Genomic DNA, 15,061 nt, shown 5'->3' with positions numbered 1-15,061 from the left:
CTATAAATTCATGCAATTCAGTGAGACTACTTACACTAATATACAAAATGCAAAACTTAGTGGCGACAACTCCTTTTTCAAACCTAGCAAATCGCAATTCTATGGTTGCCATTTTTCTCTGCTTACAGTAAACTGTTTGTGTGATTCAACTCAAAAAATACTACTTTCCGAACTGTAATAAACCAGGATTTGAATACAAGCCATTTTAAATATAAGCATATTGAAGGCTGAACCCGAATCATTTTCTGCGGAAGCAGGAAATCCAAAAGATGATGGACGACTAAGTATCTTTAGATGAAAAAAGAAGTATGATCTAAGCACAGAAACAGTCCTCGATTTCAAATAGTTATAAAGTTAAATCGTATTAGAATACTCTTATAAAGAGTAATTTCAGGTAGATTGACTTAAAAAAAAATTTCCCTGTCTAATATCTCTGTACACTGCCCCTGCCATCAGAAGGCAGCAGAATTCAAGCTGGCGTCCCCCCCCCAGCAACGCTGCTGGTAGAATTTGAATATGCTAATGACTCTGCAGTGTGCCTTTAAGAAGCAAATTAAATGTAGAATATTCTCCTGCTTACAAACCCAGTTTGAAGTGCTACAACAATTTCATAGATAAATTCTACATTTGCGATTAGAGAAAGGGATATTCAAACCGTTAGATCCATCGGTTTCGAGCAAGATATTGATCTGTTCGCTGGCAGCAGCCAACGAGCTGCATATTCCTGGGCCGAAGCGCTATCCCAGTCTCGAGTCAGAAAAGCCTTTTCCGTAGCTTCAGGTAAATGAAAGCCTTTTCCGTAGCTCCAAGATCTTTATGTAAAGAACTAGCTGGAAGTTACATGTCCCGCAAATCACAATAAGCAAGATCATACGCAAACTTTAACCCAAAACTTACTCCCGAAAGGCAATAAAATATAATTTGAAATTTGAAGAAATATCCAGGTTAATGAAAAATGATGATAACTTGCTGTCAAAGTTAATTTTAAATATGGAGAGACCTTCCACTTAACTCTAAAATCAACAGCCACATTGTGATATGAGAAGTTTCACAATCAGTATGGTGTTGGACTTGACTATCTTACTATAACTAACATGTTTTTTGTCGAATTAGAGCAGATTGTGCATTGCGCGTTTATCTTTGAAGGACAAACTGTCACCGACTTAAACTTCCTGGAAATGTAAATCAAATGGTTTACGTAACTGGAAAAGAAACGCTCCAATTTAAAATGTTAAATTAGGCAAAAAGCAATCTTTTATTGCCATAGGCCTTTTTATTAGCTTTATCAGATATAGATACTTCTTCAGAAGCAAAAGCAATTTTTATCAAAAATATTTTGCTCCTGAAAATAGGAACCTACGTCAGATCGCTTTCGAAATCTATAGATTTTTATTCAAATCTAAGGTGGCTATTTTGCCTAATAAGGGTGATTACTTTTGACTTTTTTCGCACTTTTTTTTAACAAGATTAGTCAGCGCAGAACATCTCACCGTCCTCGAATTACTCAGCTCGCACCATCCAATCAGATGAACATGTCGAGCTGAATAAAATGATTGCGCGTTCTGCAAATGGTCTCCATGGTCACTGAACTGAAGAGCTCGTGACTTATTCCTTTTGAGAGACATTAAGGCTCCTTTTGGGCTGTTCGTACCTCCATTACCCATAATCCTAGAGGAGGCGCAGAAAAGTATGTCTGAAGTTGTAAATTGGACTATCCCGAATAATCTGTAGAAAATCTGATCCGAACTAGGTTGCTCCATTGATGTTTGCCAAGTAACAGAAAGGGATGTGTTATGCCAAAGGGATGTGTTATGTGTCAAGCATGTGTTCCGCCAAACAGTGCCAGATAAAAGTTTATTATTTTGATGCAACTGTAGCCTCCACTGTGTAAAAATATTCCAATAATGTTAATTTTTAGATATCAATACTTAATTTCTAGATCTGCTAGAAATAGCTATATTTGGAGGAGCCTCGTTGTATTTGCTCCTCCAAATATAGGGTGGCTAATTTGTGCTCGCTTTCTAAAACAAAGGAAACAGACATATATTTATACTTCTCAAGAACTTTTTTAAAAATTATGCCACGATGTATGAAAATTGAAGCATAATATTGCGATATTAAACATTACTATAAATATAAAAATAAAAGCAAAATTTAAATCATTTCTAGGATATACAAAGATTGTCGTCGCATCTTTTCATCCAACAAGCTTTGCTGTTAGACTCTTAATAACACAGGCTTTACCTCCACTTTCTTGTTTAATGACTTTACTCATTAAATGATTTAAACTGCTTTTCTGTACCCGAAAAATACGATTGTGAAAACAGATTAGGAAAAGTAAAAAGTAATTGACATCTTACGTCGCATCGTCATCAGGACTTGGTTCAACGAAAGAACTCTCTGCTGAGGATACGGCGAAAGATGTAAATTACCTTTCCGTTTTCTATTGTTTTTCCCTCATATTTTGTTTAACTGTTTTCACACCTTTCATACATTTAGTAACTATGCTTTTCATATATATTTTGCATATCTGAATTATTGATTCAGATATCAATTTAATATATAATTGCTACATATTGATTCAGATATCAATTTAATATATAATTGCTACATATTGATCCAGATATCAATTGATATGATTGAATCATTGATAGGTTTTGCATTCTGAGTCATTGATTTATTCTGAATTTAATATGGGACGGATTTTAAATTTTTAATTTAATTTATTATGAAATATTACCATTATTTGTTTTATGCAACTGGATTAGATTTTGAACTCATTTTTACTTTGTATATAAGCATATACGTATATATATAGGTATATGTTCTCAATTCCTGGACTATCTCAGTCCAGCCATAGTTATCGTTGCCTAGGAAAATTTTCAAGGACTGGACCTTAGCATTATGCCCCTAGCTTTACCGTTAACAAGCTAGTCTTCAGTTGTTACCGGCAAATGATCAACTTCAAAGAGCTTAACTAATAATCTGCTTCACGGATAAATTTTCTTACTTGATGCATATTAACTTTCTCTCTTTCGTTTCACAATACCACAGTTCAGTTTGCAAATGTCTTTACAATAAGAACCGATTGTTATATAAAAATTTTCTAAAAGTAATTTTTTTAAAGGTGGACTACAGAGCCAGCTGTTGTGAATGCCTTTTATAATCCTAACAAAAATGACATAGTCTTCCCGGCCGGTATATTGCAACCTTTGTTTTATAGTCATTACTTTCCAAAGTAAGTTTTTCCTCTTATATCAAACTACTGTATTTTATTAAATGTCTTCCATTCAATTTACCTCTTATATCAAACTATTGTATTTTATTAAATGTCTTTCATTCAGTTTACCTCTTGTATCAAACTATTGTATTTTATTGAATGTCTTCCATTCAATTTACCTCTTATCAGCTCCTTATATAGTTTCTCACATCAGATAATTATAAGTGAACATACAATGGCTGAAATAAAAAATGAATTCCCGTATGGGATTCCTTTACGAACATCAAGTTTAAATGTGCTAATAACTAAGGGTCGTACAGACCGTGATAAAATTTTGAAATCATGAAGATATTGAACTCCAAATTTTGCGAATATATGCTACAGGTACACACACTAGTGTGCAAAAATAAAACGATTTCCACATTGTGTAGAATTTCAGAAAAACTAATGAACAGATTTTAATGGTAAATAAACCTTTAAAACAAAAAAAAGGATGTACTATTCCAAAGCAATTTTGTGTACACATAATTATCAGTAAAACTCATAGTAGAGGAATGTTCAAAATCTACGTTGTGATATCGAATTAAAAATGAGTTTAATATGAGGTATGGTCCCCCTCTTAGAGCCAGACAGATGGCACAGCGTGATTCGCAGTTGATCTCGCTCCTGCAAAATCACAGTTTTCAACTCCAGAATGGTTCTTGAATTTGCTTCTCAAGAAAGTCCCAGACATACTGTATATGTTTAAGGTCAGGAGATCTGGCTGGCAAATTCATGTTGCGATTATCCTCACTTTTGAGGTAATCGCCGACCAACTACGCTCTATGTGGACTAGAGTTTTAGTCCATTAATTAAGACCAACTAATTAAACCTAAGACCAACTGCGCCTCTGAACAGCCGACCATAAGGCTCTAAGATCTACTGTCTATACTTCTTAGCATGACTGCTAAGAGGTAGCCTTTGTTAAACACATACAGGAGTGTGCGGCCGTCCGCATAATCCCTACCCAACCATTACACCTCCACCACAATAATCTTTACTCTGATGAACGACGGATAGTATAATGTCCCAGGCTCTCTCCAGATGCAGGTGCACCTAGGGTCAATGTCCAGGCTGAATCTCGAATCATCTGTAAAAAGTACGGTGCTCAGCTGAAGTCTCGTCTAAAGTGTATTTTGTCTGCACTATGCTAAGCTCACTCTCTTGTATGCTTCAGTGAGCATGACGCAAACAAAGGGTCTTCTGGTGTACAGCCCTACGTCATAAAGCTTTCGGGCAACTGCAGACCGTGAAACTCGAGTTCCAGTGGCAGCATACAGCTCACGTGAGAGTTGTAAAGCTATAGCATTCCTGTGTCCCCTACACTAAAAGTGCCAAATAACGATCCTCGTTAGTCGTTGCGGAGCTTGGTTGACCTTATCCAGGTCTTCTCCATGTAGGTGTCCTGAAACTGTTTCCTCAAACTGCAGATAACGGTGGGAGTTACAATGAGCTCTACAGCCACCAGCCCTTGTGATTTACCTGGTGATTAAATGGCCTGGTGTAACTTGTGATTGATTCTCCATCTCATTTCGTCATCCATTACGTTCGTGGCTACTCATTTTTACTTGGTAACTTATAAATTTTACACTATTCTTGCGAGAAACATGGCGAATGTCGTAAAGAAGTACGAACATACAAACTGCCCAAAACCCTCCTCGTACGCTTATATCCCATCCACAATCACAGCTTCGAAGGACATGTATGTGTCGCTTACGTATTCGACTCTGAATATTTGTATAATTCTTCGGCAGCACAATTAGTGCTTTGGGTTCAATACTTTTCGTAAAAACAGAAAAAAATTGTAAATTCTTTTAATTTTGCACACGATCATTTTTATATGATCTGTTTAACGAATTTTACTAAATGCTTGAAGATGAATTAATGGACATACTCTGTGGAAGATACACAAGATTTTCACGGAATACAAAGCTTCAGGTAATGTTATCTATATCAACACAGCCAGTTTATTTCTCCTTCTGTATATGTATTTCAAAAATATAAGCAAAAAAACTCATCTATGAGAATTAAATGTGTAAATCTATAACTGTATTAAAAAATTTAAATCTTTGCTGAACACACTTCCATCAGATGGAATTGTTCACCGAAACGTTACTCTCAATAAATAAAAGAGCTCGAATGTTACATTTTCTCGTTCAACAATGTCTCGAGGCAAGAACAGAGCTTATATTTCCTTTTCTTCATTGTATATATTTCTTCGAAACCTTTACATAATTATTGTATTCTTTAATTTAATAACTTAATAATAGAAGTATTCGAGTTTAGTACTTCTGTTTGTCTCAAAACTAATCCCTCTTTTTAAAAAAAATGTTATAGTAAATTAGAATTTGCAATGAAAATGTTTACACAGTTTTAATCTTGACTTCTACAATTAACAAGTAAATAAATCATAGACTTTGGTGGATTCAAATCCTGGCGAAAAGTTTGGCTGCATGAGCGTTTTCATGGTTTTCCCCATCTGTAATGTGGATATGAATCAGCTTCCTTTAAAAAACTTTTCACAGAAGTATTCCTGGCTGTTTCGTGATCTTGGACATAATTAACTAAATAGATAAAAAGTCACAAACTTGTGAGGAATTAAATCAAGGAACGAGAATGTTTGTAAAAGTGCTACAACAATGTCGTTTGTAGCGAAAGGAAATTATTTTCATTCCTTTTCATAGTAGTTTTCATTAAGGAGAAATAGCGTCTCTTAACACAGAATCGTCCATTTACGTATTTACTTTATTTAAAATGTATTTCTAAGCTGAAATTTTATTCATAAATAATAAGCTTTAATGTATAGCTGAATCAAATGCATAAGAATCCTTTAAGATTAAAAATTGTTGAGACTTGCCATTGAACTACTGCTAATATGATAATTCGAGAGTTTCGTAATTCAAGACCTCGACCAGAAGAAATAAGAGTAACTTACGTGGTTGGAATGATCCCCCCCCCCAAAAAAAAAAAAAAATCTGAAGGGAACATCACGTGACCTTGTACGACTTGTTAAATTATGCACACTTTTTCCCGCACTTCATTTAAATTTATTTCCTGGAATTATTCGAACTTGGAATAATTTCTCGAGACAAATTGAAAATGACAAAACTGCAGATTTTGAAATTAAACATCCCTGCCATTTTTTGTCGGAAGAGAGTCAAACTTCTTATAATTTTATTTTTTCATATCGAGTATAAAATGTTTCCAGATATAATCATGGGAACCAGGAGACTGCATTAAAAGTTAAATTTCGTTATTTTTTTTAATTATTTTAGTTTTAATTCTAGGCATTGTTAAAACATGAATATTTTCGTTATTTAAAACACTTCTGTAAGAGTAAGTATATGACTGTGACCAACGACTGCGTAAATAAAGGCTGGGTAAGGACTTTTAAGCTGAGTAAGGGGATATGTATGTGTATATATATAAAAAAAAAAAAATACTGCGTTGAACTATTTCTTGGAGCCACAGCTCCTGATAACTTTTTAGCGAGCTCTCTACAATATTTCTTCCTATTATATATATATATATATATATATCGATATATATATATATATATATATATATTAAAAAATTGTCCAGATGGATTCAGGAACGCATATTTCTTCTGAAATATGATTACCGAAATTTTTCACGATTATAATCTTCACACAAGGAAATAAAAAAAAAGTAAATAATATTTAAGCTCAGGATTTATTTGAATCCTGAGAATTAAATTCTATAAAACTACCAACAACAAAAAATGAGCTTGTGCCAAACAGCTTAGCAACAACTCAAACATATGTACACTGCTCAAAAAAAAAATGGGACAGTCCTATATCTCCCGATCTACTGGGCCGATTGACAAAATTCAAATTGCGTTCTTCATGTCTCGAAAGCGCGACTTAGGATATATATTAGATTTATATATAGCACTATTCTAAAATAGGTATTTTGACGCAAAATCGGACTTTATCTGAAATAACAGACCAATTTTTTTTACATATTTCGATTCTACGACTCAAATTACGCCTAAATATGAAATTTTGTAAAATTTGGAGCGAAATTTACGGAGAAATTCACAAATTTATGTTGGCACTTTTTTGTCAGTTTGCGCCAAGAATACTTTACTTGGCGAACTTCTTAATATATGGCAACCTAGTTTCCTTTCCCGTGAGAGGAAAAAAAGTCACCATCGTTCCTTTTTTCCAAATAATATTCTTTATATTATATTTTTAATTATAACTTATTATTTTAAGTAATTTTTTCTTTTTCGAATTTCATTTTAATTGTTTAAGTTGCACGGTTTTTTTTTTTTTTTTTTTCGAATAACTGTTTTAAAAATTTCTATTTACCTATTCGAACTGCGTAAATAAAGGTGCAGCGTTTATTATTATTATTTTTTTTTCAAATAGTTTTCTTTATATATATTTTTCGTCATAGTTATTATTTTAGGTCATTTTTAAATTTTTATACTTTTATTTTAATTGTTTGTGTTGCATTGTCTCTTCAGATAATTGTTTTAAAATTTTCTATTTATTCCTTCGAACTGAGCATTTTAAATATATTTATTAGTATCAATTTTCCAAAATTTGATTTTATTTATTTGAACTGCGTTTCTTTCGGAAGAATACTTTGCAACCCAGACTACGATGCGTTTGAAAACTGCATACTATATTAAAAGAGAAAATACAGTAAAGCACAGTTTTACACGCCTTTCAATGTTCCGTTCAGAAAAAATATATATAAATAAGAGAGATGTATAACCGATATTTTAACTTAGGATGACTTGCATACACTGCTTTAAACAGTTTTATCATTGTGCCCATTGCTTTACACAATTTTATCCTACATTTGGTTTCTTAAAATGTTATTCATATTTTAGTCAAATATTTTATTTTTGAAATCGCAAGAATCAAATATCATAAGATTGAAAAGTTTAAAATTTAAAAAAATACGAATACTAAATTTTACGAAAAAATTTCTTTTCTTTTCTTTTTCTTTAAGCATTCTGAAAGTATATTGAAAAGTATCCAACTTTTCGAAACATTTTGGTATTTCTGACAATCATTTTAAATAAAGTTATCGCCTTCCATTTCATAAAGGCCCACAAACGGCCGAGCGGTAAAGTTGCTGAACACTGGTAGTTTACTCCGGGGTTCGAACCCCGGTAAACGGGCTGGTTGCATGGGCGTTTTCGTGGATTTTCTCATGTGTACCACGTATGACAGCTGGTTTCCCTTAGAAAGTTCTTCACGAAGTATTTCGTCAGAGCCTTTATCAGTCTTTAGAGGCTAAACATTTTGAAGGTATGAGATGAAAGTAAAGACTGGTTTCATCAAAAGGTTTTGGTTTATTTTATTATGACAAAGCACACTACGGCTATCTGCCTAAGGGGAGGGTTGCCTTCGTGGAGGACTTTCTAAGGGAAACTGGCTCGCATACACGTTACACATGGGGAAAACCACGAAAACGCCCATGCAGCCAGCCCGTTCGCGGGATTCGAACCTCGGACAGAACTACCAGTGTTCAGCGACTTTAGTGCTCGGCCGCTGTTTCATCAGGAAGGGAAAAAAAACATCTTTAGGTGACATCCACATACATCATGGATAAACTCCTGAATCTTCAAATAATTCGACTGAGAAAATCATGGGATTCACCATTTATGATACGATATGATGTTCTATAACGTAATTTACACAACCATATAGTTTAACACCAGTCACTCTTCACTTTAATCTGCAATGATATCGTTTTGTCTTTTCTGTTAACACAAGCTCAATTGATGGTATTTGCTGGTGTACACGTCCAAGTGTTTTCTCTTTGAACACTTAAATTCTTTGAATTATCCTGTAAGTATATTCGAAAGCGTCCAACTTTTTGAACATCTTGGTATGTCTGACAGCCAAATTTCCCTGCAAATTTTTGCTTACTTTTCTTCCTAATTTTCTTCTTTCCTTCTACAGTTATTTTCAGTGCTCACACAAGAAAATTAAGATTTTTCGACTGCTAGACTTCCATACATTTTGCATTCTTGTCAATTTTTTAAAATATCAATTATATGAATTGCGTTTCAGCTAAAGACAGCTTTTCATTTTCTAGTCATTTTAGCTATAAATAAAGTTTAAAGCGAAGTCCAAAGGATAAATATTTTAATTAAAAGATTTTTGCTAAATGACAAAGAAATAAAACAGTCCAGCAGGGTTTATTCTGTACCACCGAGTGACCCGATTCTTATATCGGCTGAAACAATCTAAATCATACTAAAGATCATGTTTTTTTTTATACAGTCTCTAACGCGAGAGAAAAATTAGCTTCTTAGAACATTCTTTCTAAGAGGATTAATATAAAAGATTATATTTATATATATATATTTTTAAAGCTGGGACTTGAACCAAACTGTCAAACTTTTAAAGTTTAATTTACATGGTGGTTATAATTAAAGTTTCAAATTGAAATGGTCATAAAAGGAAAACTACCCGACCAAATGTTATCAAACTTGGGAATCGTGTAAAGGAGGTTATGGAAATTTATTTTCGGCGGAAAAAAAAAGAGTTCAAAAACTCACCATCAGGGGAAAAATGGCGCTGTATACAATATTGTTAAATGAAATAAGACACGAAAACATCTGTTTAAAATGTGTTTAATATTTTCCGAAACGTGTTACAAAGCATGTTCAATGTAGCGTCCAGCATTTTCCGAAAGCAAGTTAAATCATGTTACTGCATTCTCAACAGCAGCTCTTAGCATATCAGGTTTGGTTTTGGTTTGGTTTATTAGATTACGGCAAAGCACTCGAGGGCTATCTGCCTTAAGGGAGGGATGCCTTCGTAGAGGACTTTTTAAGGGAAACTGGCTCGTATATACGTTACACATAGCATATCAGGAGGAATGTTATCAGTGTATCACATTTTTCATTTCTGCCAAATTGTTTAGATTATCACCATAAACAGTGCTTTTGAGATAACCTCATAGACAAAAGTCACAGAGGTTGAGGTCTGGTGGGAAGAGGGGAAGTGTTGGCCTATAAGACGTTCATTCGTGAAATGTTGCCTAAGTAACTATGCGACACTCTTGAGGTGGTGCCCAGCCCTGCATAAAAATCATAGTATCTAAAATTCCACGTTACTGCAGTTCATGTATCACGAAACATTTTAATATTGACTCTAAGTGAGCTGCAATCGCAGTGGTCCAGCTGTCGACTGCTCTTCAGAAAAAAATGGTTCTGTTATAAAACTAGCTGTCATTCAACAGTAAACGGTGTGAAATGACTGTTATGCAATCGAATGCAGTAGGAGAATGCAATGGAACTAGATAGATAACATGAGAGATTTCTTTGGCCCAAATCGATTAAAAGCGTTTTGAATCAGTATCTTCATGTTTTAGTGCCGAATTCAGGCTTAAAAAATTACAAATTAGCGATCTGTAAGAAAACGATTTCCAGATTGTACGCACTTGTGAGAGTGATTTGCGATCTCACATTTTCTAATCGCTAATTCGTGGTTTTCACGGACGAAATTCTCATTTACAGGGATGGCGCACTCGACATTTATCGAATTTAACGTCTTTAAATGGTAATTTGCCTACTTCAAAGTTTCTTAAGGGTATACAACATATTAAACCCGTTTAACAAAAGGTTAAGTTAGATTCCGACCCATATTTCGTTTAACAATATTGCATACAGCGCCATTTCCCCCCCTGGTGGTGAGGTTTCGAACTTCCTTTTTTTCGCGGAAAATAAATTCCCATGACCTCCTTTACACGATTTCCAAGTTTTATAACATTTGATCCAGTAGTTTTCCTTTTATGACCGTTTCAATGTAGAACTTTAATTATAACCACTCTGTATATTATTAAATTTTAATTTGAAGCTATGCGTTATATGTATACCATGCGTAAAATTTTCGCTTTTATGGAAAAATAAAAAATCGAAGCAAATATACTTAATATAATGGACCAAAACTGAAAACATTTCCCCTCCCTCCGAAAATAAAATATTGAAATTTCGAACTTGAATTTATTGGGTTATCGAAATATTTAATTTGACTTATCTTCTAAGTCCTAGTTCCGACAACAATTCCGTTAAAAATTCCGAATTACTTAAGCTAAAGTAAAAGATTTAGTATATATTCACTGTATGTTAATAAAGTAATCAGAGTGTAATAAAAATAGATTATAGAATTTACGCTGATGTAACTTTTTGTCTGACTGCACAACATGTAATGGAAGAGAAGGTTTGTAGAGATCTGTTTTTGACATGCCTCTAAAAGTAGATGTCATATTAATTTTGTCTCTTCAATGTCAAAAAACTTTCCTTTGAGAGGCAATTTTAGTTTTTGGGAAAGAAAAAAAATCACAAGAAGACAAATTTGAAGAACATGCAAGACGATTGAGTACACATACTTATTTTCGGAACACAAGCGGTTCTCCGACTGGTTATTGAATAATGAAAAGATGCATTGTCATGCAATACAAAACATTTGGAATACGTTTTCTGGCTGAATAACGTAAGATTAAAAGTCATCTGCTTAATTCACATCCATTTACAAGTCAACTACTCGGGCAATTGCAGAATCGTTTTGATCCTGAGCTTGTAAGACAAACCTAATATTACTGGATTTAAACACTTCTTTAATCTTCCGAGAACGTTCCTTCTTTAGCTCATATTCCAAAAATATTAAGTGAATACAATTATTGCCAAAGAAATTGAATATTCATTTGCACTACGGCTTGGTAGTTTACTAACGAGTTAACAAAACTTAAATTCTGCTTTTTGTGTTTAAGAATACAACAATATTTTAAATATTTACAAATAAAATATTAAATTGGAGCCTCATCAGTTGCCTAGCATTTGAAAAAAAAAAAAAAAAGATTGTTAAATACTAATTCTTTGCTGCTCAGTCTAACCCAGGCTGCATGGTTGGTTTTCGTAGTTTTTTAGGTTCTCTTTACAAAGATTCTCTATGAAAGCATCTTAATCAAATAGCTCCCATGTTCTTTCTATGTTCCAATAACCAACTAACCTAGTTTAAGCGCGATTTCCAAGTGAAGTTACTAGTAAAATCCGAATACTCATTAAAAATCATGTAGCTAGCCAATCGGGAGTAACATAAAAGATACGGCGCCAATAATTGAAATTTTGTTACAGTACGCTGTTTCTTAACTTGATGGTCATTCCTTAATTAAATAGCCCACCAACGGCCGAGCGGTAAAGACGCTGAACACTGGTAGTTCAGTCCCAGGTTCGAATCCCGCGAACGAACTGGCCGCATGGGCGGTTTCGTGGTTTTCCCCATGTGTAACGTGTATACGAGCCAGTTCCCTTAGAAAGTCCTCCACGAAGGCATCCCTCCCTTTAGGCAGATAGCCCTCGTGTGCTTTGCCATAATTAAATAATCCAATCCAATCCTTAATTAAATATAATTGATTGGTAAATTCTACTAGAACTGACGGTAAGAATTGAAGTGGAAATAAGTAATATGGTGTGCAATCTTGATTAATATAAAATTAAAAATATTTGCATAGAAAAATGTTTGCATTCAGACAGAAAGTTTTTTGAAATATTTGCAATTACTTTATAAGAAGGATTTATTAATAACCGTAATAATTACTTATTATATTACTGATGATTAGGATTCAGTTCTTGACAATTACATTCTAAATTAGAATTTTAAGGATATAATGAAAATACGCTACGCACAAAAATACATTTTAGGAAAAAAAATGAGTTGATTTTTTATGTTTTAAAACTTCTTAAATTCATTTAGTAAACATCGTATCCTCGTTGTTTATTGAATCCAGAATGTTGGTGTCGTTTATATAATTATTCTTACTTGTCCACAGAATCTGCTGACTTATCCAGCCATTAAGTAGCTGCAGATCATTTCTACATAACCATTGAACTTCCATTAATTCAGTCTCTAGAGGGCTGTATGTTTATATCATAATTTGACTTTTATAAAAATGATTATTCTAAATATTATGTTTCTATAAAAATATACTGTGCTTTAAAAATGTGGATGATAGTATCAGCCGCTCTTTCAGCCACTTCAAAAGCAACAATTTGTTTAGAAATAAATTATGCAGTTAATGTCATAAAATTCAAATAAATATCAAACGAAAATTCTCAGTTTTAAACAATTCGATTTAAACGAAGTAAAGTAGCAGACGATAAAACGCCGAAGGTAAATTTTACTCTTACAAAAATTTACTCTTATTTTTTTTAAAAAAGAAAGATAGAGAGAAATTTAAAAAAAAAATAGTTAAAAATTTGAATAATATCATCTATAATTTAAAAAAAAATAGCTTTTCATAAAGTATTAATAAATATTTATTACGCTTCATTGAGGGAAAAAATGTCATATAATTAATTCTCCGTAAAATTTTACTTGAAGTTTAAGGTTAAAAATAGCTGTGGCAATTCAGTGTAGCAAAAATCCATAGACCACATTTGGCGTTATTATCGCTCAAAAAAAAGGTGCCAAATTTCAAAACGCGAAATTATGTAAATTCGTGTATATCTTAGAAAATTTTGAATAAAAAAGTCTAATTTTTTGCAGATATGCTTAAAAATACACCTACTTTAAGATGATGGTAAAAATTTTATAGGTTACAATTCAAAATTTTTTTCGAAAAATCTATAGAAATTATTTAAAAATAGAAATTTAAAAAATAAAACGCAAAAAAGGGGTAAATTTTATTTGGAATGAACCAAAATTTCGAAATGTGAGAGAAAAAATCAAAAAAGTTTAATAAAAAAAGAGATATTAATAAATATTTGCCAAATTCAATTAATATTGAGGAGCTAAAATTTTGAGAGCTAATATTTTAAAAACTATTCGTACGATTTTTACAAAACTTGGTATTCTGGCATAATTTGAGTCGTAAAATCGAAATATGTAAAAAAATTGGTATGTTATTTCAGAAAAAGTCCGATTTTGTGTCAAAATACCTATGTTAGAATAGTGCTATATATAAATCTAATATATATCCTAAGTCGCGCTTTCGAGACATGAAAAACGCAGTTCGAATTTTGTCAATCGGCCCAATAAAACGGGAGATATAGCACTTTCCCTTTTTTTTTTTTTTTTTTTTTTTGAGCAGTGTACATGTAGATGTTTTTATATACATATACATGTAATTGGGTATTTGCAGTCAAAGATTTATGCAAACAAATTTTATTTTAATCAATTAATTTTCTAAATAACTTGTTCTAAAATCAAAGCACATTAGCTATTTTAAAACCACAACGAAATAGCTAATCTACGAATGACTGTATGTTCAGGACAAAGGTTCTGAAATCCTTTATTTATGTGAAAGTTTTACAAAAGATCATACCCGAAATTGTAAGCTAATATGATAGTAGTATCTATCGCCTGGCAAGTTTTACTGTGAAATTCATATAATAAATTAACAAACAAACAAACAATGAATTTACGAAGTTTTAAAGAATGGATATTTCAATTAATCCCGGTAGACGTAGTAATTGGGGGCAGTTATCTCTTAACTTTTCTACTTTAAAATATCGTCTTCTTATGCACAATGTTTCAACGGAATTTTTGGTTTGAGTTTATATTGCCGATATGTAGTACGAATTCAAAGAATGTGAAATGCAATGCTGTGAAGATTTAAATAAAATGACAGACAGTAATCTCGAATTTTTGTAAACAAGCGTTACTAGACGAAAATTAATATTTTATTTATAAACTAGAGTAAAACAATAACTATCTGTAGGAGACGCAAAAAGAGAACGAAATAGCATTCCGAAAATTAGCTTCTACAAAAGGCTAAATAGGAAGTTCTTTGAACGTACCCACTAGAAAT

At 32.7% G+C, this 15,061-nt stretch overlaps 1 protein-coding gene across 2 annotated transcripts in view; it reads left to right on the top strand.

Annotated features, from left to right (window-relative positions):
- LOC118181699 (neprilysin-1-like) overlaps positions 1-15,061 on the top strand; it is a 482,702-nt gene that overhangs the window by 435,642 nt on the left and 31,999 nt on the right. For both annotated transcript variants that reach the window (XM_085820106.1, XM_085820105.1), the window contains one exon: positions 3,128-3,238. In XM_085820106.1, coding sequence (XP_085676232.1) covers positions 3,128-3,238 — 111 coding nt within the window. The remainder of the gene's footprint in view (positions 1-3,127; positions 3,239-15,061) is intronic.

The sequence above is a fragment of the Stegodyphus dumicola genome, chromosome 7 (assembly GCF_044657685.1).
Source record: "Stegodyphus dumicola isolate Sdum_Otavi_A_Nest chromosome 7, ASM4465768v1".
Classification (NCBI taxonomy): Eukaryota; Metazoa; Arthropoda; class Arachnida; order Araneae; family Eresidae; genus Stegodyphus; species Stegodyphus dumicola.
The sequence above is the reverse complement of the archived record's forward strand: the minus strand, read 5'-3'. Positions and strand labels throughout refer to the sequence as shown.